This window comes from Rhinatrema bivittatum, chromosome 13 (genome assembly GCF_901001135.1).
Source record: "Rhinatrema bivittatum chromosome 13, aRhiBiv1.1, whole genome shotgun sequence".
In the NCBI taxonomy this organism is placed as follows: Eukaryota; Metazoa; Chordata; class Amphibia; order Gymnophiona; family Rhinatrematidae; genus Rhinatrema; species Rhinatrema bivittatum.
The window spans coordinates 81,902,964-81,930,141 of NC_042627.1; the positions used below are offsets into that span (position 1 = coordinate 81,902,964).

A 27,178-nucleotide genomic window follows, 5' to 3' on the forward strand; every position below is an offset into this window, starting at 1 on the left:
GTGCCGGGAAAGTTATTTCTGCACACACGTTCAAGTTCTGAAATGTGCACATCGGAATTAATGCTTCAGCCCCCAGCATTGCCCTACGTAAACCCATTAGGTGTGGAATGTGCAGTGAGTTTTTGTGGTGTTTTATTTTGTTTAAAATTGTGATTGTAAATTTGTAATCTATGTTGAACTAATCGTATTTCGCAGAATAGATTTTTAAATATTTTTAGTAGAAGGGTTTTCAACTATAACATACAGGAACAATTTGAACATACATACAAAACCCTGAATTATAAAACCAAAATCATAAACCCAACCCCTTAGTCCCTGAGCTGATTCATAAAGGTCAATATTTCATGCCAAGAAGTTCAAACAAAACCCAAAAATTAATAATAATAGAAAACGAGCCGTTGTGAAGCATGAAAAAAGGACAAAATTCCACACATAATATGCATTTGATGTAGCTGTTTCAGTCTGCCTTTGGAAATTGTTATCCCATCAAGCAACTCTTCCCATACCTTAACGAATTTTATTACATATTTCCACCGGTACAGGATTTCAAGAAGGCAGCCCATGTTTGTTGGTGAAAAAGCTGTTTATCTGAGCTCCTATACGTTTATTTGTTCCAATAAGTAATTTAATTTCTATACCTTTTATCAAAAAATCTAAGCAGTTTACATCTCTCACAAACATAATTGCTTTACCCACACAAAATAGAAACGATAAAACTACTAAAATTACAATATCAGAGTAAACATCCAATAATGCACATTAAAAACAAACATTATCAGATATTTCTACAAGCTCGATTATTTGTTCATCTCTATAAAGATATTTCATGCTTGTATCGCGTACTCCTCTCACAATCTGCCCAGCACGATACTACTCCTTAAACGCATCCGTAAAGAGCCAGGACCTTACTGCCTTACTAAAGTCCAGCATGGGCGTCTCTAAGCAGAAAGTCCAGACATTTTACAAAGGGTCACTGCCACTAGGTAACCCTTCACAAGATTTTTTAAATTATGCTTGAGTGGTTGTTTTTGGGTCTACAGGGCTTATAATTCAAAATGACGCAGACCAAGAGAATAAAAATATCATGATAGGTGTAAAAAAAAACCTGAAGATGCTGCAAAAAAACTCCTGCACAGTCCCAAAGACAACGTACAGAGGCTGCATGCTTACGACATCTGTCAGCAATATTTACTAGGCCAAAATATTGTTCTGATACTTCACTTTCGATGCACATCCAGCATGGCTCTCTGCTTCAACGGCAGGGGAGAAGAAAAACAACCAATAAGGGCTAATAACAGTCTGGGTAAAACAAATAAGCATGGGTGCAGCTTGCTTATTGCGGCGGCTACTACCCCTAACGAATCAAGCTAGATATTTCACTTGGATGCAGCTCCATCACTGCTCTCTACATTAAAGGTGGGGGTGGAAGGGAAATAGAACCAAGAGCTAAGAGAAACAGATAAGTATGAGAGAAAATATGTGTGAAGCTTGCTGGGCAGACTAGATGGGCCATTTGGTCTTCTTCTGCCGTCATTTCTATGTTTCTATATATGTTTCTATGTTAATGATCCTGAAATATAATTCTCAAAGTTGTATATTATTTACATCTCTTACCACAAGGCTACCACACTAAACACATACTCTGACGTCACGAGAGCAAACATCTGCCAAGGACGGTCATGCAGGTACTTACACAGTCCAGTAACAAAGATACAGACGGGGAGGACCTTTGTTTTCTCTCTACCATATGCAATCTTGTAAGAAAATCATTTCTTTGAAACTGTGAGGTCTGAAAGAGGTCAAAGGAGTGCAATTCCCCTGTTCCTAAACTAATAAAAAGGCTGTAGAGTCATACGCCCCTCCTGTTTTAATTTTGGAAATTTCTTCTTTGAATGGCCTGGGGGGAAATTTGAATTACCAAAGAGGTAAGCAGAGATCTTTCCCAATCTAATCCCAAGAGATTTCTAAAATTGCCACTTTTTTTTTTTTACACACATAATGTAAACCATCAAAACTGAACAAGCTAAGGCAGCAATGAAGCATATTTTGCGTGTAGATAAAATAAGCTATCTAGTGCAACAAGTTCTTGAAGGGTAACTAAAGAATTCCTGGCGTTATCTACCCACCATTCATTAAGTATCTGTAAAATACAGGCCAGAATATAATATAAAGCTGCAAACCGGAAAAACCTAGGCCTCCTTAGGGATCATCAATCTTATAAATATCCGGGTTCTGCCATTTTTCCAGAAGACATTTGCATAAGATTTCTGAATTAGTTTTATTTATTCTAACACTAATGTGGCCATTTGCATTATCTATAATATTTTAGGTATATTTATTTATTTAAGGTTTTTTTATACCGGCATTCATGATAGCGTTCACATCATGTCTGTTTACATGAAAACAGGGGTGTGATGAATACAACCAAGAACATAAATAAACGTGATGAAGAGATGCAGTTACAATTAACAAGGGCTGATGAACTGGGGTGGAGGAAATAAGAGATAGATGAGGTTAATTATATACAAGAGTACAGTATATATACATAGTCCAATATATACAGCTGCTGTGTAGAGTAGTTATTGGTGAGGCGTGTTAGGTGGAGTTCGGGAAAGCTTGCCTGAACAGCCATGTCTTAAGTCTTTTCCTAAAGGTTAGGAGGCATGGCTCGTTTCTGAGATCTGGAGGGATGGTGTTCCATAACTGTGGGCCTGCTGTGGAAAAGGCTCGGTCTCTTAAGGTGCTGTGATTAGTGGTTTTGGTAGGGGGAACAAGGAGGCATCCTTTGTAGGCTTCTCTGGTCGGTCTTGTGGATTTGTGTAAACGGATAGGAATTTGTAGGTCAATTGTGGTATGTTGGTGAATAATTTTGTATATTAAGGTGATGGATTTGTAAATTATTCTGAAATGAATTGGTAACCAGTGGAGGTATTTTAGGACTGGGGAGATGTGGTCTCTATACCTGGTGTTAGTTAGTAGTCGGGCTGCTGCATTTTGAACCATTTGGAGCGGTTTGGTGTAGGAGGAGGGGAGGCCAAGTAAGGTAGAGTTACAGTAGTCTAATTTAGAGAATATGAGAGCTTGGAGGATGGTTCTGAAGTCTTTGGCATGGAAGAGGGGTCTTATCCTTTTTAAAACTTGCAGCTTGTAGAAGCATTCTTTGGTAGTTTTATTGATGTGGGCTTTGAAGTTTAGTTTATTGTCGATTAGCACACCTAGATCCCTCACTTGAGTGGTTTGTAGGTTGGTTGGAGGACAAGTCGAGAGATTGTTGTTCTCAGGAGAAATGAGTAAAAGTTCTGTTTTAGAGGAGTTAAGTACCAGATTTAGGCTGTTGAGGAGGCTTTTGATTTCTTGATGACAGGACTCCCAGAATTCGAGGGTTTTTGAGTATGATTCTTTGATGGGGGATCAGGATTTGGATGTCGTCTGCATAAAGAAAGTGTTTTAAGTTGAGGTTGGTGAGGAGTTGGCAGAGAGGTAGGAGGTAAATATTAAAGAGTGTGGGGGATAAAGAGGAGCCTTGAGGGACTCCAATGGCCGAGTCGAAGCGTGATGATTCTTTGTTCTGGATTTTAACCTTATAACCTCTGTTGGTGAGAAACGATTTGAACCAGGAGAGCGCCAATCCAGAAATTCCTATCGCCGCTAATTGGTTTATGAGGATAGAGTGATTGACGGTATCAAAGGCTGATGAAAGATCCAGAAGGACCAATAGAAAGGATTGGCCTTTGTCTATGCCAAGAATAAGGAGGTCTGTAAGAATAAGGAGGTCTGTATATGCGCTCACCATCTCTTTCCCCACAATGGAGAGTTCTATCCCAACTATTCAATAAACTGTTTTGCTGCATCCTCCTTGTCAAACGTTTGCAATTCCCCTTCAAGCAAGCTATGAAGCCAGGCTGGGAATTCGAACACGAAGCAAATCTTTTTAGCTACCAGCGCTGAGCAGCGTGGTGTAAATTCTCTCCACTTGTTACCATAACTAGTCTTGAAAGATTTTTATGTCTCGTTTTCCATGCTGAACAGAAGTTTTCTTGCAATATGCTTGACAGTTTGTTTGTAAGCAAAGTTAAAGCATCCACACTATCACCACACTCAGTCACTGCATGGGGAGGTGTTTTTAAAGATCACCCAGCCTGTGAGCTCTTTCAATTATAGTAGGGGTTCGGCTCTGGTAAACTGAGCACTTCCGACAACCATGCAGACATTATTTCCCCCAATCTCTGCTCATCAATAGATTCAGCAAAGCCACAAAGTGAAGCTTACTGCGGTGCATTGGCTTCTCCAGCTCATCTATTTTATCGTCCAGATCAGTTATAGTGGAAGCTTTCCTGCTGCTGCGCCATCTTCCACGACACATGCCCTTCCAGCGTATCTATACACGGCCAAAAGCCATGGATTTGCTCAGAAATGACATTTAATTACTGTCACGGTAAGATCGCTCACAGACGTGCTTGCTATTGCATCTTGCAGTTCTCGCTCTTTGCCAGTTTCCACAGCCTAAGACCAGGTGAGGACTGCATTTATTTATCTATGGACACAGATTCTCTCTTCGCATTATTTGCAATTTGAAGTCACTGCGCAGATTGCAAGAATTAGTGGGGATGGCACTGCCAGCACATCTGCTCAGGTTCGTGGTATCAAGTGACTCCACCAGAAGATGTTTTACATAAATAAGATTCAAAGCAGACTTCTATGCTGAAGTCCACATTGAAAGTGTAGACTGAAGTCTGGGGGTACTTTCTATGCTCGGGCAGGTCTGAAACCATTACAAATATTAAACAGTAAGGGATACAGGGCAGACCCTTTACAGATCACTTGCTGCATGCACTGCTGCCCCCAGTTCGTCCCTAGGTCATCATCCTCTCCCCCCTATACCTTCTCATCTTTTTGCAGTACTGTCCTCTCCCAACACCACCCCCTCACCTGCGTCATGTAGTGCTGTCCTTCCCTGCAGGTCCACATTTTCCGTTGGACAGTTAAACTGTTGAAAAAACACATAATTGATTTATTCAGCTTAATAGTTCCAAAGAATTGAACCTTTCCCTCAAGGTTCTGCACTCTGTTCTTTAACCGGCTATAGCTATACACCCAATCTTTTATTCTTTTGCTCCTAGTGCTGCTTTTTCAAGGATCCCTAGGGTTAGAAGATAAGAATTGCCATACTGGGCCAGATTGAAAGGGCCATCAAACCCAGAATCTCATTTCCAACACTGCTCAATCCAAGTCACAAGTACCTGGCAGGATCCCAAGCTGTTTAACCCCAGAATAATCAGTGCATTTCCCCATCCACCTTAATCGTTTATGGACTTTTCTTCCAGGAACTTGTCCAAGCTTTTTTAAACCCACTACACAGTTTTTATCACATCATCGGGCAATGAATTAGAGCTTTGTGTTTTGAGAAAAAGCCACCCCTAGCCTTCCTCTCCAGTATCAAACCAGCTGCCTTCTAGTCTATCTGCTATTTGCTGCTGTATGTAGTCTCATTTCCTCAGTATTAGTACAAGACTCACGTTCCCTCCCCTCACCCCAGCAGGTCGCAGACCATCTCAACCTCCATTTGGAGTTCTCTACCACCATCTAGAGCTACATCTAATTCTCAAAAAGCAACAAACGATGGGGCAGTGAAGTCCAGATGTCCGATGTCTTTATCTTTAAGACAGATTTATACTTGCACCGATGTTTACTCTAAACCTATGATATTCTTACAGACCAACTTATTAAAGCATTAGCTTTTGAGGACAGAGTACACTTCATCAGACTCTGTCCTTGAAAGCTCACGCTTTAATAAAATTAGTCTATATAAGGGGCCACTTGACATTTTTTTGTTGTTGTTACACCAGACTAACACAGCTATCCCTCTGAAAATCTCATTGGCTTTCTCATTACCACCATGTGCCCAATTCAACTTCTACAAAACTCTGCTTGTGTGCTCTGTCGCCCCTCACTTCTTTTCCAGCTGAAGCATCCACATCTAAAAACATTACTTCTTCATATCCCACAATTGCACATTCATCAAAATGGATTACAATAAGTTACTAATATAATAAGTAACTTTCCCTTTCCATCCTAATAACCCACCCCTCAACCTCCCAAGGTGTAGTCCCCCAGCCAGAGAAATACTTAGGCACCTGAACTGAATCGGCAATGTAGGTTTTCTAACAGCAGTAACTTAATCCCATTGCTTTTTACCAGTTAAATAAGCTCCTGTATTCTGCATAAGTTGTAGGCATTTTACATAGATTTTTCTATATATATAGAAAAAGTGCAAGAGTCTATACATCTCAGCACCAAAGAGCAAATTAAAGTTGCTGCATCTTGTGATATTAATGGCAATAACTGTCAAATCCCTTCAAGTTCTGTTAGGAACTTCAAAGGTCTTCCTGTTCAAGATAACCAAAGGGCCTCTGTTATCAGTAGATCAACCTTAAGCCTAGAGGCGAACCAGCCTGCAACCTCAGCCAAGCAAGCACTCACTATTATAACCCTGGGAGGGTATCACTTCCTGAACATGCTAAACCCCCTTCCTGGGAGCAGAAGGGTAAAAGTGCACACTGTTTCTCTTTTACCCCCCTCTGGGCCTGAGAACATACAAGGAATCTGAAGCTCATCTCCTGTGGCACAGCATGTACCAAAGAGCCAGCCCAGAACATGCCTCATATCCCTCGGCATTCAATAACCAGTACCATGTGTCCTATCTCACTGGCTCCCCCAGTGCTGTACCACCTGTCCCAACCTCCCTGCTATTCATCTTCCACTCCACAGCCAGTAACAGGCACAATATCCTCCACTCATCCCATCAATAGTATTCAGCAAGCGGCACCACATACAACCCATCTCCTTACACAGCATCACGTATGCCCCATCATACTGTCTTGTACAATTATACATTTCAGATGTCTGAATATTTCCCTTTCTGGGTACACACACAAGTTTTGCATTTTCTCTCAAAATGCTTAGAGTGACTCCACTCCATTTTGATAGCTCAACTTTCACATTGCCTTGGCCTGCCTCTACTCCGCCTATGCACTTCCCAATAGGAGGTGTCGTCTGTAGTTTGTAGAGGCATTACCTCCTCATTTATCTGTGTTCCAAGCACTGGATTAGATGTGCACTTGGAACATACCATACAACTCAGGGACATCCGACGGCAGGTCAGATGGAAAACCTTATGGGGGCGAGGAGAACCCTAAAACCCCAAGTTTTCTCTCTGCAGAAGGCTACCAAGTTAACAGGAACGGCAGGGCCTGAATAAGGGAGACTGAGGATCTCCAGGCATTCAATGTTGTACCAGTGCAGTGGAGCGAGAAGAATCCCCAGGCCTTTGATGTGGGGCACTGGGGGGTGCAGTATAGAAGCAGAAATTCCATGGCCCTGCCTACTGGAGGATGAACAAGAAGAACAAAAGCTTAAGGCATCTTAACCCTGGAAGGACTGGGATCCCCCTGGTGCTTGGAGGGATTGCTGAGGGAACATCGGCATTGCTGATGCAGCACAACCAGACATCACAATACAACAAAGCCAGGCTTGATCATCACACCTACCTGCAACAACTTCTGCAGGCACAAAGAGTGGCCATACTTGGCAGAGAGATGCAGAGCATTTCTTCCTACACATTTAAAAAACAAAATCAATTAAACATTTTTAGAAAAAGCTCCAATCATGCTGCATAAAAGTGACAATTATGTAGATCTTCTTGTACAAGTTTTATCTCACATTTCCTCCCACCCAGCTCCCATTAGGAAGCCATCTCTAATACTTCCAAACTGATTCTCATCAAGGAGCTCTAGGAAAATTGGTTCTTACCTGCTAATTTTCATTCCTGCAATACCGCAGGTCTGTCCAGATTCCTGGGTTTTGCCTCCCTGCCAGCAGATGGAGACAGGGGGAAAAAAAAAAAAAGTTTCACTGACACTGCCTCACAACTAGTGTGCCACCTACAGTCCCTCAGTATTGACCTGTACCCAAGCCAAGATGAATATATGTAAACACTAACTAAACAGATCAGATTCCCCTTAACAGCAGGACAATGGTGAAGTCTCAAAATAGAAAATACTTTCCAACAACAAAAGGAGATCATTGAACCCCTCAATTCTTCATTATATATAAAATGTCAGTAAGAGCAAACTCTCCCAAAAGGGAGGGACTCTGGACTGATCTGTGATATTCCAAGAACAAAGATTAGCAAGTAAGAACCAAAGCTTTTCCCTTCCTGCTCACACCCAGATCAGTCCAGACTCCTGGGATGTACCCGAGCTTCTCTAAATAGAGTGGGACCATGACAATCCCTCTCAAAACACTCTCACCAAAGCCTGGACATCCAAGCGATAATGTCCGGTGAAAGTGTGCAACGACTTCCAAGTAGCCGCTCGACAAATCTCTTGCAGCGACATCTGTTTTACACTCAGCCCAAGAAGTCGCCTGAGTGTGTGGAGTGAAGCCTTAAACCATCTGGTACAGGACGACCCTGACAGATGTAAACCGAGCCTACAGCTTACTTAACAAACCTTTTATGCCCTTTTCTCGGACCACTCCAAAATACAAAAAGATGAGACATCCTGAAACTATTAATGACCTAGAAATATCTCAATAAACGCTCATCGCACTTCCAATAGTCTAAGATCTTTCTTGTGAAGTGCGGACAAATCCAAATTTGAAAAAGCCAGAAGCTCCACTGTTTGACTCAGATGAAGTTTCAATGCGTGGATGAGACGATGGTGTAGGGAAGAGGGATTCAGCTTTGTAAGGAACTGGGGAAACTTTTGGGGAAAGGGGAGACTTTTCCGAAAGGATGGGCTCCACCTTAACCAGAGTGGAACCAAGCTGCTGGCACTAACTTTCAAAAAGGAGATAGAGCAGCTTTTAAACTAGAACAAAGGGGAAAGCCGACAGTCACTCAGCAGTGCATGGTTCGGAGAAATGTATCCTTGAAGGATACTAATGAAACAGGAGAGTTAGGGCATCCCAACAGAGAGGTTCCATTAAAAGCAAATATAGTCCATATGCCTATATGTAAAAAATCACCAAAACTAATGATTTCCGAATTATCCCAAACAACTGAAAAGCAGGTTGTTAAAACAAACAAAAAACACACTTTGAAATGTCTATATGCCAATGCCAGAAGTCTAAGAAGTAAGATGGGAGAGTTAGAGTGTATAGCAGCAAATGATGAGATTGACATAATTGGCATCACAGAAACTTGGTGGAAGGAGGATAACCAATGGGACAGTGCTATATCAGGGTACAAATTATATCGCAATGATAGGGAGGATCAACTTGGTGGGGGTGTGGCACTTTATGTCCGGGAGGGTATAGAGTCCAACAGGCTAAAGATCATACAAGAGACTAAATGCTCAGTAGAATCTATATGGGTAGAAATCCCATGTGTGTTGGGTAAGAGTATAGTGATAGGAGTATACTACCGTCCACCTGGACAAAATGGTCAGACAGATGATGAAATGCTAAGAGAAATCAGGGAAGCAAACCAATTTGGCAGTGCAATAATAATGGGAGATTTCAATTACCCCAATATTGACTGGGTAAATGTAACATCAGGACTTGCTAGAGATATAAAGTTCCTGGATGTAATAAATGATTGTTTCATGGAGCAATTGGTTCAGGAACCAACAAGAGAGGGAGCTATTTTAGATTTAATTCTTAGTGGAACACAGGATTTGGAGAGAGAGGTAACGGTGGTGGGGCCACTTGGCAACAGGATCATAACATGATCAAATTTAAACTAATAACTGGTAGGGGGACAATAAGTAAATCTGCAGCTCTAACACTAAACTTTCAAAAGGGAAACTTTGATAAAATGAGGAAAATAGTCAGAAAAAAACTGAAAGGTGCAGCTGCAAAGGTTAAAAGTGTTCAACAGGCTTGGACATTGTTTAAAAATACAATCCTAGAGGCGCAGTCCATATGTATTCCACGCATTAAGAAAGGAGGAAGGAAGGCAAAACGATTACTGTCATGGTTAAAAGGTGAGGTGAAAGAGGCTATTTTAGCCAAAAAATCATCCTTCAAAAATTGGAAGAAAGATCCATCTGAAGAAAATAGGATAAAACATAAGCATTGTCAAGTTAAGTGTAAAACATTGATAAAACAAGCGAAGAGAGAATTTGAAATGAAGTTGGCCATAGAGGCAAAAACTCATAATAAAAACTTTTTTAAATATATCCAAAGCAAGAAACCTGTGAGGGAGTCGGTTGGACCATTAGATGACCGAGGGGTTAAAGGGGCTCTTAGGGAAGATAAGGCCATCGCAGAAAGACTAAATGAATTCTTTGCTTCCGTGTTTACTAGTGAGGATGTTGGGGAGATACCAGTTCCGGAGTTGGTTTTCAGGGGTGATGAGTCAGACGAACTGAACGAAATCACTGTCAACCTGGAAGATGTAGTAGGCCAGATTGACAAACTAAAGAGTAGCAAGTCACCTGGACCGGATGGTATGCATCCCAGGGTACTAAAGGAACTCAAAAATGAAATTTCTGACCTATTAGTTAAAATTTGTAACCTATCATTAAAATCATCCATTGTACCTGAAGACTGGAGGGTGGCCAATGTAACCCCAATATTTAAAAAAGGCTCCAGGGGTGATCCGGGTAACTATAGACCAGTGAGCCTAACTTCAGTGCCGGGAAAAATAGTGGAAACTATCCTCAAGATCAAAATTGTAGAGCATATAGAAAGACATGATTTAATGGGACACAGTCAACATGGATTTACCCAAGGGAAGTCTTGCCTAACAAACCTGCTTCATTTTTTTGAAGGGGTTAATAAACATGTGGATAAAGGTGAACCGGTAGATGTAGTGTATTTGGATTTTCAGAAGGCGTTTGACAAAGTCCCTCATGAGAGGCTTCTACGAAAACTAAAAAGTCATGGGATAGGAGGTGATGTCCTTTCGTGGATTACAAACTGGTTAAAAGACAGGAAACAGAGAGTAGGACTAAATGGTCAATTTTCTCAGTGGAAAAGGGTAAACAGTGGAGTGCCTCAGGGATCTGTACTTGGACCGGTGCTTTTCAATATATATATCAATGATCTGGAAAGGAATACGATGAGTGACGTTATCAAATTTGCAGATGATACAAAATTATTCAGAGTAGTTAAATCACAAGCAGACTGTGATACATTACAGGAGGACCTTGCAAGACTGGAAGATTGGGCATCCAAATGGCAGATGAAATTTAATGTGGACAAGTGCAAGGTGTTGCATATAGGGAAAAATAACCCTAGCTGTAGTTACACGATGTTAGGTTCCATATTAGGAGCTACCACCCAAGAAAGAGATCTAGGCGTCATAGTAGATAATACATTGAAATCGTCAGCTCAGTGTGCTGCAGCAGTCAAAAAAGCAAATAAAATGTTAGGAATTATTAGGAAGGGAATGGTTAATAAAACGGAAAATGTCATAATGCCTCTATATCGCTCCATGGTGAGACCACACCTTGAATACTGTGTACAATTCTGGTCGCCGTATCTCAAAAAAGATATAGTTGCAATGGAGAAGGTACAGAGAAGGGCAACCAAAATGATAAAGGGGATGGAACAGCTCCCCTATGAGGAAAGGCTGAAGAGGTTAGGGCTGTTCAGCTTGGAGAAGAGACGGCTGAGGGGGGATATCATAGAGGTCTTTAAGATCATGAGAGGTCTTGAACGAGTAGATGTGACTCGGTTATTTACACTTTCGAATAATAGAAGGACTAGGGGGCATTCCATGAAGTTAGCAAGTAGCACATTTAAGACTAATCGGAGAAAATTCTTTTTCACTCAACGCACAATAAATCTCTGGAATTTGTTGCCAGAGGATGTGGTTAGTGCAGTTAGTGTAGCTGGGTTCAAAAAAGGTTTGGATAAGTTCTTGGAAGAGAAGTCCATTAACTGCTATTAATCAAGTTTACTTAGGGAATAGTCACTGCTATTAATTGCATCAGTAGCATGGGATCTTCTAGGTGTTTGGGTAATTGCCAGGTTCTTGTGGCCTGGTTTGGCCTCTGTTGGAAACAGGATGCTGGGCTTGATGGACCCTTGGTCTGACCCAGCATGGCAATTTCTTATGTTCTTAAGTGCCCAAACAAATTTTGGTAACCAACACGGTAAATTAACACAGAGGGTCACAATTATAACTACTCCCTTATTTGTCACGTCACGTTCAATCACGTAATTCTTTTAAGTAGAACATGTGAGGTGCGTTTTCTGACCCCGTGGTGCAGCGCGGCAGGCGAGCCCCCCTTTTGAGCTTTTCAGCCTTTCGGCGTACTGGGGAAAGAAGTTTACTTCATCAGTTCATGTATAAATCAAACGCGGGCTTTTGAAAATAATTGAGTGTTCTTTTGACTGGTGGGTATTTCAAAGTTGGCTTTTATTACAAAGGTAACGGAGCGTATGTGAGACATTTTATATCCATATGAGTGAATGAACATGAATATTGAACAGCTCTGCATACATTCAATTTTTGAGGAAACCTCTTTGTAAGGTGAATATGGACATGGAAGTTCAACTACTTTGATAATAATCAGTCCCTGAGGAAGCCTTATTACAAGGTGAAACGAAGATAACATATGTTGAGTGGACCCATGTTAAGAGGTAGCCCAATGGGCTTATGTTGAGAAGCAGTTAAACACCCGGATTTAGGATCCATTTTCAGAAATTATTTAAATATTCAGATTTATGTAAAGAGATTTATGATCTGGATCCATTTTTTTGTTTTGGGAATGTGTAATTTTATTGTTGGTAATAAATGATTAGTAATGTATATACATTGTTAATTTAGGTGCAAGTTGTTTTTAAATTAATAATGGGGATGAATGGTTGTATGAGAGTGTTAGTTTAGTTTTTAGAGTGTCTATATAGGTGAGTGTGTTATTTTGCTCAATAAAATGTTTATACACATTGTGAAGGTGTTATCTCTCTGTTGTTGTGTGATATATCTACAAATTTTGGAACAGAAGAGGGTACTGTACACAAAGACCCCAGAGAGTCTGAAATCTGTAAAAAGGGATCTCTACAGAACACCACCTGTAGGTAAAGCCATGTTCAACACAGTCAACATGGATTGTGTAGTATATTTGGATTTTCAGAAGGCGTTTGACAAAGTCCCTCATGAGAGGCTTCTAAAAAAACTAAAGTCATGGGATAGGAGGTGGTGTCCTTGTGTGAATTAAACTGTAAGCAGAACATCTACCCCACTGGATCAGATTGAAGGCGGAATAAGGAGCAGAGGAGGTGCAGACTTGATTGAAGATATGGCAAATCTGGGATCGGTTAAACCTCCAGAAATAATGTTAGAAGTTTTATGGCAAGCTATTGTGTTTTTAGAATCTTCTATTTCTAATCTTACGAAGATCTTTATGGACACCAACTCCAAGGTTTTGGCTAATGTTAATTCTCTCTCTCAGTATGAAACTATTCGAAGTGGTGGATTCACGGTTTACTGCAGTGGAGCAAATTCAACAAACTTTGGTCCAATCTGACTTGATTACATCAAAGAGGCTGGAAAATATTGAGAATTCTCTGAGGAGTTGCAATTTGTGAGTTCTGAATTTCCTGGTTATAAAATCTTTGCCCACTACGATGGACCCTTGGTCTGACCCAGCATGGCATGTTCTTATGAAGAAGAGACTGAGATCTTCCTGCTGAAAACAATGAAGTCCCGTTGGATCCCCACTGGGCTCAGAAGGGGCAGGCTCCTTATGTTCGCTCCTTGGACTGCACACTGACAGCAGCACACCGTAGACCTGCTTGATTTTATGCAGCCAGAGAAGATGTTGACATCGTCAGGGATAAGTCAGCAGCTTCCCTGTAGCCACCTGAGTTCAGCAACTATATAGGGCAGCATCTCACCTCCTTGGGTCTCCCTGGTATTCCAGGACTTGAGAAGGCATACTAGGTTATAGGACAGTGTCAATGAAACTTTTTTCTGTCTCCATCTGCTGGCAAGGAAGCAAAACTCAGGAGTCTGGACTGATCTGGGTATGAACATAACGTGGCCTCTGCACCTTTCCTTTTGATTCTCAGCTCCTGATCCACATAGAAGCTATGAATAGAGTTAAATGGCACTTCTTGAATCTCTTACCATTTATACGTCACTGAATTTTATCATTAAAATAAATCTGCTATCAGCAGAAGAGAGCAATTTGATTTAGACAGCAACCAATGACGGCCCTGACTGGGCAACCGATAAGCATGGGGGTAGCCTGCACAGAGCAGCAGTTACTACCCCTTAACCAATAAGCCTTGATGCAACAGAAGGAGGGGCTGGGGGGTAGAAGGAAAGAAGAATTTGGATCCAGAGACAACCAACCATGACTTTTTTTTTTTTTTACACACACACACAGTCTGGGGTACTTATGTGCAAACATTAAGAAAAAAAACCACACAGGACTTCTATGGTCAACTCCATAAGCAAAGCTGACTGTAACCTGCAGATACTATCAGGGGAAGCTTAATGGGCAAACTGGATGGACCATTGGACCTTTTCTGCTGTCATTTCCATGTTTCTTAGGGTAGAAACTGCCATTCTGTGCAATTATCCCTAAGTCTTATAAGGGTAGCAATATTTACAATCAAAAACCAAGCAACTGACAAACCCATAAAACGTTACTGCTAGCAACAATTTTACTGGGTGATGAGCCTTCTTGAAAATTCAGACAATGCTATTTAATGGACTTGGCCAAGGAAGCAGTCCTGAGCTTCTTCCCTTGTCTGCATATCAGTACCCCAGACCGTAAAAGTCAGGCCCTTGTTTGGTTGTCTGAATCCAATTCCCCTTCCCCCTGCCATCGAAACGGACAACAATGTTGCAGCTGCATCAAAAGCATCAAAGCTAGTTGGTTAAGGGTAGTAATCGCCATGCCTTCTGTTAAGGGTTAAGGGCAGTAATCTGTCCTTTGTATATAGTAATTTATCTTTCGTTCTCCCCCTCTTTTTTTCCTTCTCCCAGTTAAGGCTACCTTGTTATAATGTAACTTTTATGCTCCCTCAATATGTCACTTGTTGAAATGTTGTTTTATAATTCTGCTTAGTTCGATGTAACCGAGTTGATTTGATCTGTATCAAGAAAGTCGGTATATAAAAGCCTTAAATAAAATATAAATAAATAAATAAATAAATAATCTCCATGCCTTCTGTTAAGGGCAGTAATCTCCATGCCTTCTGTTAAGGGTTAAGGGCAGTAATCTCCATGTCTTCTGTTAAGGGTTAAGGGCAGTAATCTCCATGTCTTCTGTTAAGGGCAGTAAACCGCTGCACCAGCAGCTTTTCTTCATTTCTGTCCTTTAGCCTTTAAGGATCCACAGCGTTTATCCCACGCCCCTTTGAATTCTTTGACTGTTTCTGTCTTCACCACTTCCTCTGGAAGGGCCTTCCAGCATCCACCACTGACTCCATGAAGAAATATTTCCTAACGTTGGTTCTGAGTTGTCCACCTGGAGTTTCGTTTTGTGACCCCTGGTACTACTGTTTCCTTTCAAACAGAAAAAGGTTCAAAGTTTGTGCATCATTAAAACCTTTCATGGATCTGAAGGTCTGTATCACATCTCCATTGCACCTCCTCTTCCAGGTTATACACATTTAGATCCTTTGCTTCTCTTCATAAGTCTTCTGTTAAAGGCTCCACACCATTTGGGTTGCCCTTCTCTGGACCCCCTCCATCCTGTGTCTATCCTTTTTGAGATACAGACTCCAAAACTGAACGCAGTCCTCCAGGTGAGGCCTCACCAAGGATCTTGTACAAGGGGATTATCACCTCCTTTTTCTTCCTGGTTATTCCCCTCTCCATGCAGCCCAGCATTTTTCTGGCTTTAGCTATCGCCTTGTCACATTGCTTCACTGCCTTCAGATCATCCTACACTATTACCCTAAGGTCCCTCTCTTGGTCTGTGCACATCGGCCTTCCCCCAATCACATACAGCTCTTTTGGATTACTGAATCCCACATACATGACTTTGCACCTCTTGGCATTGAATCCCAGCTGCCAAACCTTCGACTACTCTTCAAGCTCTCTTAAATCAGGTCTCATTCTCTCTACTTCAGGCACATCTACTCTGCTGCAGATCTTAATATCATAAGCAAATAGACAAGCTTTACCTTCTATCCCTTCCACAATGTTACACAAAAATATTGAAGACCCGGTCCCAAAACTCAATCCCTGTGGCGCTCCACTTAACATGGTCCTCTCTTCAGAGTAGGTTCCGTTTACCATTACACATTGTCTCCCAGTCAACCAGTTTGTAATCCACACCACCACCTTAGCGCTCACTCCCAAACTTCTAATCTTTTTCACAAGCCTCCTATGTGGAACCATATCAAAAGCTTTGCTGAAATCCAAGTAGATCACATTGAGCGCTCTTCCTCGATCCAATTCTTTAGTCACCCAATGAAAAAAAAAAATCAGATTTGTCAAACAGGACCATCCCCTAGTGAATCCATGCTGCCTCAGGTCCAGCAATCCTCCTATCGTTTCCTTCAGCAGAGACTCCATTAATTTTCCCACCAACAAGGTGAGGCTAAGAGGCCTGTGGTTTCCATCCTCCCCGTTGTTGTCACTCATGAAGTAGGACTTCCACCAATTTCTCCAATCCAATCAAGTACCTCTCCCCATCCCAGAGGACCACACAGGCTATATCGGGAGCAATCTACTGAGAAACAAGTTTAGAAAGGATCCAGAGCAAGCCCAGAAAGAGGCTTACCTGCAGCGTCACTAGCTGTGATGTCCGTGCCATGGAGCAGGATGCTGTTCAGACAGTCCAGATTCCCCTTTGAAGCCACCACATGGAACCTGTAGGATAAAAAAATGCTGTCATTTCTGCCCCCTTGTTTGTACAACATAAATAGCACCATCTGTCTGCATAAGGCGTACCTTGGACAAAACAGAAAGAGCCAGGAAACCCAGTTACATCACTTCCTGCTTCCCTGACCTAAAAGTGAATCTTCCTGAAGATCACCAATACTGCCGCTAGTGGAAGTCCCAGCCTTGCAAAAATAAATATCCCTGAAAACTGTGCCCCAATTCTGTTTTCTGCCGTCCCAGGCATGTTGGAGCTGTGAGGTCCTACAGCACCCTGACAGGTTTCCAGGGAGGAGTGGAGCACTGCAGGATAGGGCAGAAGAGCAGTTTGTGCCCTAAGTTTAGGCAGACAGCTTTTTAATGCCTTTCCCCTTGGTTTGGTGCAGAGCACTGTACAAGTGGGAATAATGTTTTGCCCTCACTAACTGTTTAGTGCTACTGGGCAAAAAAGTGCCTCTTTCACTGCTCTCAGGGAATTGATGCTACTGTATGATCACATTCATTTTAGTTTGTTCCAGTTTCTAGTAAAAAGACAAATAGCCACACCCAGGTAATCTTAAATAGTCAAACAAAAGTAAGGTTGATGAAAAGTGTGGCCAAAATGAACACATACTGAAATCAGAAAGGCAAATACAATTGGCAAGAGTGGGAGATTTCTATCAGCTCAGTCTCTCATCAGGTTAAGCTTCTCTCTGCCATGAATGGCTGCTTCATGCAAGAGCTGGCCCCAGAACGGACAGGGAGGGTAAAACTCCTGCTACCACCTGAGGACGCTTTGCAATATCGCTTCAGGAAGAGGCAGACTAGCTGGGGCTCACTAGCCTTATTTGCTATCATTTTTTTCAGTACAGACTGGGTGGGTAACCAAAAACCATTTTAACTTAGATGTCACGATATCCCTCAGTGTAAGGGAAACGATGTTTCCTTACAGATTGCCTTCAACGTTAACTTGCTGTTTCGTCTCAGATTGAAAAAAGTTGAAAGACATCCTTTTAACAAGAGCCCCATTTCCAAGGCTCTTTCCAACTCATCAAAACCCCATTACCTTTCTAGAGAGTGGAAGCACAACAGGGTGCTCTGAGAAGGTTTTCTAAGCGACGTGAAGAAAAAAGAATTACAGCGCTTATCGGGATTGCACCGCTGAGACTTGTAGGGTTAAAAAGTATGTTAAAGGTTGAGCAGTGCGTTAGAAGTCAGCATTAACTTTTGTGTCTGCTCTCTGGGTTCAATTTACAAGAAAATCACATGACTTACAAGAACCCAGTCTTATTAGCATATATGAGAAAATGCCAACCAGCTGGAAAATGTTATGCAAAATAATCCATACGTTTAGAGGCAGGGATGTATTTGACTGTAACGGCTCATAAGAGCCAAGTACTGCTTCCGAGATATTTTATAATAAAATTTTATCACAGCAACCTCAAACTTCGGGAAACGTGGCTTAAGGGGCTGCCCTGGAATGGAGGAGAGCCTTCTTCCTGGGAAGTACTTACGCAGAGCGCCCTTCCAGATCCAGTTTACAAGGGTTGATGCCCTTTTTTGCAAGAACAGTAGAGACCTTGTCCACATCGCCCCTCTCTGCTGCCTTCATCAGCCGGTCATCGTACTTATTCCAGTCTGCAGTTTGCTGTAAAATAAAACAAAGTCTTGAGTTACCAAGACAGAGCAAAACAGCAAGGTCAGGATAGGAGAAAGGATGACTACCCCACCATTCTTGGGGCCACAAGCTCACAGACCCTTAAATGCTACGAGTTTAGCAAATGAACGCATGAGGTGCTGAAATCTCTCAGCACTGGGGACAGGAGATTTCGTCACCTAAATAAATGGTTTCTGTAACCATAGTTGGTGTGACTGTGTTAAAAGACAGGAAACAGAGAGTAGGATTAAATGGTCAATTTTCTCAGTGGAAAAGGGGAAACAGTGGAGTGCCTCAGGGATCTGTACTTGGACCGGTGCTTTTCAATCTACCATATAAATGGTCTTGGACCGACGTGCCGCAAATGCGCAGTAGAGAGCAGCTCTACTGCGCATGCGTGAGCACGTCGGTCCGAGGGGAGCCCAGTGGACGGCTTTCTTTGAAGTGGCGAGGAGGAGCAGCAGCGGCGGCGGCACGGAAGGTCTCCGGTGGGGTCTCTCTCTCGCGCACGCAGGGAGAAGCGGCGGTGGCGGCACAGATACAGAAATGGGAGGTCGCCGGAAGTCTCTCTTGCGCGCGCGAGAGAGAGATCCCCGGAGACCTCCCATTTGGTGCGCGCGAGGGAGTAGTAGTAGTGACGACGACGCGCGAGGGAGGGAGGGAGGAGCAGTAGCGGCGGCGACGCGCGCGAGGGAGGGACACCCCCCCCTGTCTGCCGGTTGTGATCAGCTGAAAGGGGAGGGAGGAGGAGAGAGTGAGGAGAGTGAGCTGAGGGGGAGGGAGAATAGAGGTGGGAGGGAGGAGAGAGAGTGAGGGGAGGTGAGAGGGAGGACAGAGTGAGGTGGAGGGAGGGAGGAGAGAGTGAGGTGAGGGGAGGAGAGGGAGAATAGAGGGGGGAGGTGGGAGGGAGGAGAGAGTGAGGTGGGTGGAGGTGAGAGGGAGGGGGGAGGTGAGAGTGAGGTAGGTGGAGGTGAGAGGGAGGACAGAGTGAGGTGGGGGGAAGGAGGGAGGAGAGAGTGAGGTGAGGGGAGGAGAGGGAGAATAGAGGGGGAGGAGAGAGTGAGGTGGGAGGAGGGGGGAGGAAGTGGGAAGGAAATAGACCGAAAAAAATTTTTTAAATGAAGCCCGTTGTTACGGGCTTAACGGCTAGTATATTTATAAATGATCTGGAAAGGAATACGATGAGTGAGGTTATCAAATTTGCGGATGATACAAAATTATTCAGAGTAGTTAAATCGCAAGCAGACTGATACTTTACAGGAGGACCTTGCAAGACTGGAAGATTGGGCATCCAAATGGCAGATGAAATTTAATGTGGACAAGTGCAAGGTGATGCATATAGGGAAAAATAACCGTTGCTGTAGTTACACAATGTTAGGTTCCATATTAGGAGCTACCACCCAGGAAAAAGATCTAGGCGTCATAGTGGATAATACTTTAAAGTCGTCGGCTCAGTGTGCTGCAGCAGTCAAAAAAAGCAGAGGCCAAACCAGGCCACAAGAACCTGGCAATTATCCAAACACTAAGAAGATCCCATGTTACTGATGCAATTAATAGCAGTGGCTATTCCCTAAGTAAACTTGATTAATATCTGTTAATGGACTTCTCCTCCAAGAACTTATCCAAACCTTTTTTGAACCCAGCTACACTAACTGCACTAACCACATCCTCTGGCAACAAATTCCAGAGCTTTATTGTGCGTTGAGTAAAAAAGAATTTTCTCCGATTAGTCTTAAATGTGCTACTTGCTAACTTCATGGAATGCCCCCTAGTCCTTCTATTATTCGAAAGTGTAAATAACCGAGTCACATCTACTCGTTCAAGACCTCTCATGATCTTAAACACCTCTATCATATCCCCCCTCAGTCGTCTCTTCTCCAAGCTGAACAGCCCTAATCTCTTCAGCCTTTCCTCATAGGGGAGCTGTTCCATTTCCTTTATCATTTTGGTTGCCCTTCTCTGTACCTTTTCCATCGCAACTATATCTTTTTTGAGATGTGGCGACCAGAATTGTACACAGTATTCTAGGTGCGGTCTCACCATGGAGCGATATAGAGGCATTATGACACTTTCCGTTTTATTAACCATTCCGTTCCTAATAATTCCTAACATTCTATTTGCTTTTTTGACTGCTGCAGCACACTGAGCCGACGATTTTAAAGTATTATCCACTATGATGCCTAGATCCTTTTCCTGGGTGCTAGCTCCTAATATGGAACCTAACATCGTGTAACTACAGCAAGGGTTATTTTTCCCTATATGCAACACCTTGCACTTGTCCACATTAAATTTCATCTGCCATTTGGATGCCCAATCTTCCAGTCTTGCAAGGTCCTCCTGTAATGTATTACAGTCTGCTTGTGATTTAACTACTCTGAATAATTTTGTGTCATCTGCAAATTTGATAATGTCACTCGTCTTATTCCTTTCCAAATCATTTATATATATATTGAAAAGCACCGGTCCAAGTACAGATCCCTGAGGCACTCCACTGTTTACCCTTTTCCACTGAGAAAATTGACCATTTAGTCCTACTCTGTGTTTCCTGTCTTTTAACCAGTTTGTAATCCACGAAAGGACATCGCCTCCTATCCCATGACTTTTTAGTTTTCGTAGAAGCCTCTCATGAGGGACTTTGTCAAACACCTTCTGAAAATCCAAATTCACTACATCTACCGGTTCACCTATATCCACATGTTTATTAACCCCTTCAAAAAAGTGAAGCAGATTTGATAGGCAAGACTTCCCTTGGGTAAATCTGTGTTGACTGTGTTCCATTAAATCATGTCTTTCTATATGCTCTACGATTTTGATCTTGAAAATAGTTTCCACTATTTTTCCTGGCACTGAAGTTAGGCTCACTGGTCTATAGTTACCCGGATCGCCCCTGGAGCCTTTTTTAAATATTGGGGTTACATTGGCCACCCTCCAGTCTTCAGGTACAATGGATGATTTTAATGATAGGTTACAAATTTTAACTAATAGATCAGAAATTTCATTTTTGAGTTCCTTTAGTACCCTAGGATGCATACCATCCGGTCCAGGTGATTTGCTACTCTTTAGTTTGTCAATCTGGCCTACTACATCTTCCAGGTTCACAGTCATTTCGTTCAGTTTGTCTGACTCATCACCCCTGAAAACCATCTCCGGAACTGGTATCTCCCCAACACCCTCATTAGTAAACACGGAAGCAAAGAATTCATTTAGTCTTTCTGAAGCAACAGAGTCAGCGGAGGCTAAAGACCCCTCTCCTAATGTTTATGGAGAAGCGAGATTTTGATTTTCTGCTGCGATGTTCCTTCTTGATGTCTTGTTCCTTCATTGTAGGTCTAAGCCCATTGTTTATAGCCCGGGCCACACTCTAAGTTCACTCTCAGAAAATAGGGAAGTTTCTCTCTCCTTCTTTCACATCCCTTCATGGTGCAAACCTAAAAGTAGGCTGTTAATACCCCGTGAGACTCTTTATACGGCCTTATTTTGTTGTATAGGTCACTCAGGAGACCGGTATGCACTGGGGCCTTGAAAAACAACATAAGAATTCATACCTGAGAGAGGCTTCGGGGACACAAGCAGACAACTACTGAATAGTAAATCCTCAGTAGGATCCCTCGGCCTTCCTCACCCTTACCACAAAGACATAGATCTAAACTGGTGGGAATTGTATAGCTTTTCTTCTAAGGATCACCATAGGTGGTAAGATCAAGAAACAATATCCTTAATCTGGATCAAGGAATCTGTTGTCACAATCTGTCAATTGTCCAAATATATGGATTTTTCCTTTTTTCCACTTCCAAGTGAAAAAATCCAAAAGTAGCACAAAGAAGCAAATAATAGTAAGGATGCCAAGAGGGCTTTTAAAAGCTGTAATCGCCAGTAGATCTCCGGTTTCACAGATCTGCAAGGTTTCGCAGAACCAATTCTCAGGATAGGCCATTCACGAATTGATGAGCATCAGCAGCCTTTTCAAAGAGCTTAGTTTGACCATTGTGCCAAATCTTAAGTTTTGCTGGGTAAAGAAGTGCAAATTTAATCTGCCTGGGAGAAGCTCCAGCGGAATGAAGATACGCAGGCCGAGTAATCTTGAAAGAATCGTACCCAATGCCCTTTAGAGGAGATCTCTGATTTTTTCCTATAAGTTTGCCTGATGGCATGTTTATTAAAATATTGAATTTGGCTCATAATCACAGTTCATGATCTTGACTCTCCCTCTTTACACGCCCCAAGCTGGTGCGCCCTCAATTACTAGCTGTTGTGCTCCTCTGGCAGCCAAAGCTTTAATGCTGCTTTGAGATTTTTTTATCCTCAACCAATTCAGGGAACCCCAGAAAGCAAAGATTTGATTGCCTGGAGGGATTCTCGATATCATCTAATTTTTCAGTCTGCTCAGCAAGAAGCTTTTCTAAAGATGCCATCTTAGCCTTGGTTGCATCATCTTCCAACAGGGATATCCCTCTTTTCTGCCTGATCGAGCAGAGGGTTTAATTCTAAGAAGGCGTTTGGGACATAGGTAAGTTGAGAAGAAATTCCTGCTAGTTTTTCGTCCAGAACGGCAAGACGTACAGATTTGAAACAAGACCTTCCTGCCAATCTTCTCTCTCTAGAGAAGCCAATACCAGCGCCATTTTACGTTCAACTCCATGTGGTTTTTCCTTCTGCCTTCTAGTGATTTTAGTTCCATCTCCTTTTTTTTTTTTTTTTTTTTTTGGCATAAAACGAACTAAGGACATAAGAGTTGTCCGATCCTGTTCGAGAAAGATCCCAATTCCTTGATAATATTGCTGATTAGTTAGGATACGATGGGCGCAGCACCCAGAGCCAAGGTAGGAACGTCCTCCCTAGCTTATCACGTCTCGTGACTTCACTTTATTTTTAACATAAAAGCTGCACCACTTAACTGGCTATATTCTTTCGAAAATAAGCAATTTTTAAGGCTTAAAAAAAAAAAAAAATCTGGCAACACTAGGCCGGATATCTGTCTTGTCTGCAAGCACAGAGAGATGGAGAGAGGGTGTCCTGAGCACTGGATATGACTCACTTTCAGTTTTGTGAGCAGCAGCTCCGGCAGCCACTGTAACCAAGCCAGCTACCCACATCACACCAGTTCTCCCTTCTCCTGCACTGGCCCATAGAGGGAGCTGGTTCACTATAATGAGTTCATGTGTGTCTGTCTCCTCGCTCCCTCAAAATTTGGTGGGGCTCTACTTCCTTAGCTCTTCATTTGACCATGAGTTCTCACCAGGTCCACATTGCCTGCCCTACCACACAACACAACGTTTAATATAGGTGTGCCCTGGGTTTGCAAAGATTGGGAAACACTGCCAGAATTCGGGGGGGGGGGGGGGGGGGGGGGGGAGAGAAAACCTAGAGGTTCCTACATAAATTCCCTTTCAGTCTTTCCATGCCCCTTTGGAAAGCGGAGCTCTGCAGATTTCCATGCAATGCATGTGTGATGCTCCCAAGAGGCTCTAGGAGGTATCAGAATCTGAGCATCTCAGCAGCAGGATCTTAGTCAACACACAAAGATTATTAAATCTTCACAATATTAACCAATAACCACTTTAAATAACCCTAGGTATATGAACTTTCAGAAAATAATTAGAACTAAACATTCTTATGGACTGCATAATAGGCTCTACGAGCACTCAAGTGCTTTCAAAGCCTTTTAAATAATCATAGGTCAGTCTTAATATTTTTGAAGATTTTATTTTGTAATTAAAATTCCGATACCCAACACTGATCCGTGCTTTGAGCTGGATCTGCACCAGGGGTTATTTAAATACTTCCTTCCATAATCACTACTTCGCTATAGTCTGACAGCATTTGTGGCTTGTTTGTGGCCATAATTATTAAAATTATAGAGCATATTGGAAAGGACCTTCATACTAAGCACTACCGGCTACCCAAGCCTTCATTGCTTTATCTTTGCAGTCTGGGACCACTGATTAAAGTTCAAAAGATTTTTTTAGATTTCTTATGCAAATAAAATCACCTATCTTTGTGTGTGTTTTCATTTCACAAAGTATCTGGCAGAGCAGCTCCCATCAAAATTCTATTTCAAATGTTTTACTGTAATACTACAACACACTGGTGATTTCTAAAACTATCAAAATGCCATAAGATTGGCTAGTGAGATCCAAAGAGCTCCATATGAGAGCCATCATTTCACATGCAAATTACCGACATGCTGCCTTGTGGGTATGTAGCGCTATGGAAAGCACAAGAGAAAGATACAGATACCTTCCAAAACAAAATGTAGGTACTCCTCTCTCTAGATCAGAACCCAGAGTCCCGAAAGGGTCAAAGCGCAACCAGCGGTACAGCACCCTAAATACAAACATTAATTTGAAATGAGTACGAGTACTTACTCTCAGGGTTGTACTGTATCATATGCCAGTATTGTGCTAACAGGAGAGAGCAGCGTCTGGGACACTGTTTGATCATTGAGAAGCTCCACTGTGCTCAAACAGCAGTGACCCAAGAGAGCAGGCAGCAAAGGTTAAGGACATCCTCCTCGCTCCAGGCATCTTTTCTTTCAGACCTACCCGAGCGCCTCATACAATTTCAAACCAATGGACTATCCCCAAGCGAAGGCATCAGATCTCAGCAGCCCACAGAGAAACAGAAGTCACTGTAAGCAGGTTTCTTTTTACACTACCTACCATGTCTTTGGCAGTACAGGAGAACCAGTGGCGGATCCGAAGCCCCCACCTACAGCTCCTCTTCCAAGCAGCAAACCCCTGGGCACAGTCCCATCTGTGAGAGGCTTCACACGGATTACCCACTGTGGCCATGGGTCCTACAAGGGTTGCTCAATGGGCTGCAGACAGCCCACCGAGGCCATAGGTCACACGCAGACTCTTACAGCACTCCCGGCCTTGCTGGCACTCCATGTGTGCTCCCCATCCTGTGCCGTGGCCTTCAGCACAGAGTGCCAGTGAAAGAGGGAGAGGGGGGACAGCCTGAGCCCTGTGCAGGGCTGGCTGTCCCCTTCCAACGTCTCACGAGAGGCGCTGCATCCCAGCTCCGCTCCTGAACGCAGGCTGCTGTAATCTGGGTGTCTGCAGCTGCCTGAACCTGGAATAAAGGCTGCACAGCAGGCAGACACAAAGTCTATTTTGGACATTTGCTAGTTGACATGTGAGTGACAGGAAAAAGTTGTTACACATTCTATGCATGCTCGTGTGCTGAGTAATAAGTGTGGCAAGTTGACCGATGGTATCGCAGCCCGGGCCATGGGGGACAGCAGGGAGGCTGGTACTAAAAGCTCAGCTGGCAAGGCAAGAATTGGTGCCAGCACTCCCCCAAGAGTCGGGCTCATTCAGACAAGCTGCAGTTCAGCAGGAGCCACGCAAAAGCACCTCTCAAAGGGTACAGCAATCCCACACAGCCACGTGCACAGTGGACCTGCTCACTCTAAGATCATTAAGACTAGGAGTCCAATTCAGAGGTAGCACCTGTAACAAAAGTGCAAACATTTGGGAACCATCAGGGCCAGTGTAACAGTAAGGAAGAAAAAATCCAGCCTTCCCCAACCAGCTTCTTCTCCAGCCGTGGGTGAGCACAGGGAGATTACAGATGTTGGAGCCTTGTTCTTATGCTGTGCTTCAGCACCTGCTTCCCTCTCAATGCAAACCTTTCACATTTGTTAAACACAAGTAGTGGTCAAAATGCATCTCATTGCACCTGCAAAAAAAACTCTTGGTTTCATTTTTTTTCCCAACTTTACTTATATTCTGCCTTTCGTAACACTTCAAAGTGGATTACATTCAGTTACTGTAGGTCTCGCTCCGTATCCCCCGAGAGCTCACAATCTAAGTTTAACAAAATGATTAGGTGAAAAAATCAAACAGTAAAGGGCAACAACCTTTCAAGATAGGCTAGAAAGGATGGGCAGCAGTTGGAGAGTCCACCTCCGTGCTAATGAGCTCGTTGGGAGGTCAGGCACCTCGCTCATCCTACCTAACCTTTCCTGACCTGGCCTAAATCTGTGCTCTCACAGCGCTGTTCCTGCAGAGATTCCACACCAGATGTAGTGTCCTTACCATATTTCTACAGCTCCTCAGACTCCAAATATTATTGGTAGAGCCACACAACTCCCAAACCCTTGCTGGCCAGCTATTGGATCCCATCGGAGCCGCGCACGCCACGCTGTCAGAGCGTGATGGAGTGTTTGGCAAGTCGACGGATCGCATTCCCACAGATACAACTGGAGTACTCGATCCAGCTGGGGCAATGCAAGCTTCAATGCTGACCCATACACATCAAGTCCTTAATTTAGCTGAACACGCCTTGTCTGCAAAGACTACTTTTTTGCAAGTCTGGACCCTATTCTGGGTATTGCCAGCAAGGTTTCAGCTTACTACTGCTGCCAGTCTGTCTCCCAATGTGTTAATGGAGAAGGCTCAGAGACATAATAATGATTTACAGTGTTCCCTGCACCGCCCTTATACGTTTCTACATTAGGAACAGAGTCCTGCATGCATTTGTAAGAAGAAAAGCACCCCCAAGCCAAGAGACTGTGGAGCGGAGCAGCTGCTGTGGATGGGCCTCTGTTTTACTACCGACACATACATGTGACCTTGGGAGACTTTTAGCTCACGGCGAGATACATTCAGGTACTAAGTTTATACCCGAGGTAATGCCCGAGGGCACAGAGAGCAGGATTTCAACCTTGGTTTCCCCTAGGCCTCACCCCTGACGATCCAGAACCACAGTGCAAAACAAACCACATACAGGGCAGCTACTAA

The 27,178-nt window shown here is 43.0% G+C and overlaps 1 protein-coding gene across 7 annotated transcripts in view; it reads right to left on the reverse strand.

The window, feature by feature from the left end:
• UACA (uveal autoantigen with coiled-coil domains and ankyrin repeats) overlaps positions 1–27,178 on the reverse strand; it is an 83,035-nt gene that overhangs the window by 32,549 nt on the left and 23,308 nt on the right. For 6 of the 7 annotated variants that reach the window (XM_029574791.1, XM_029574788.1, XM_029574790.1 and 3 more), the window contains exons 1-5: positions 25,091–25,502; positions 18,289–18,422; positions 16,698–16,786; positions 7,548–7,612; positions 4,930–4,987 (exon numbers count right to left, since the gene is read on the reverse strand). In XM_029574791.1, coding sequence (XP_029430651.1) covers positions 4,930–4,987; positions 7,548–7,612; positions 16,698–16,786; positions 18,289–18,422; positions 25,091–25,222 — 478 coding nt within the window. In that variant the 5' untranslated portion in view covers positions 25,223–25,502. Of the gene's footprint in view, positions 1–4,929; positions 4,988–7,547; positions 7,613–16,697; positions 16,787–18,288; positions 18,423–25,090; positions 25,503–27,178 lie in introns of those variants that run through there. The other variant, XM_029574789.1, reaches the window with a different exon arrangement.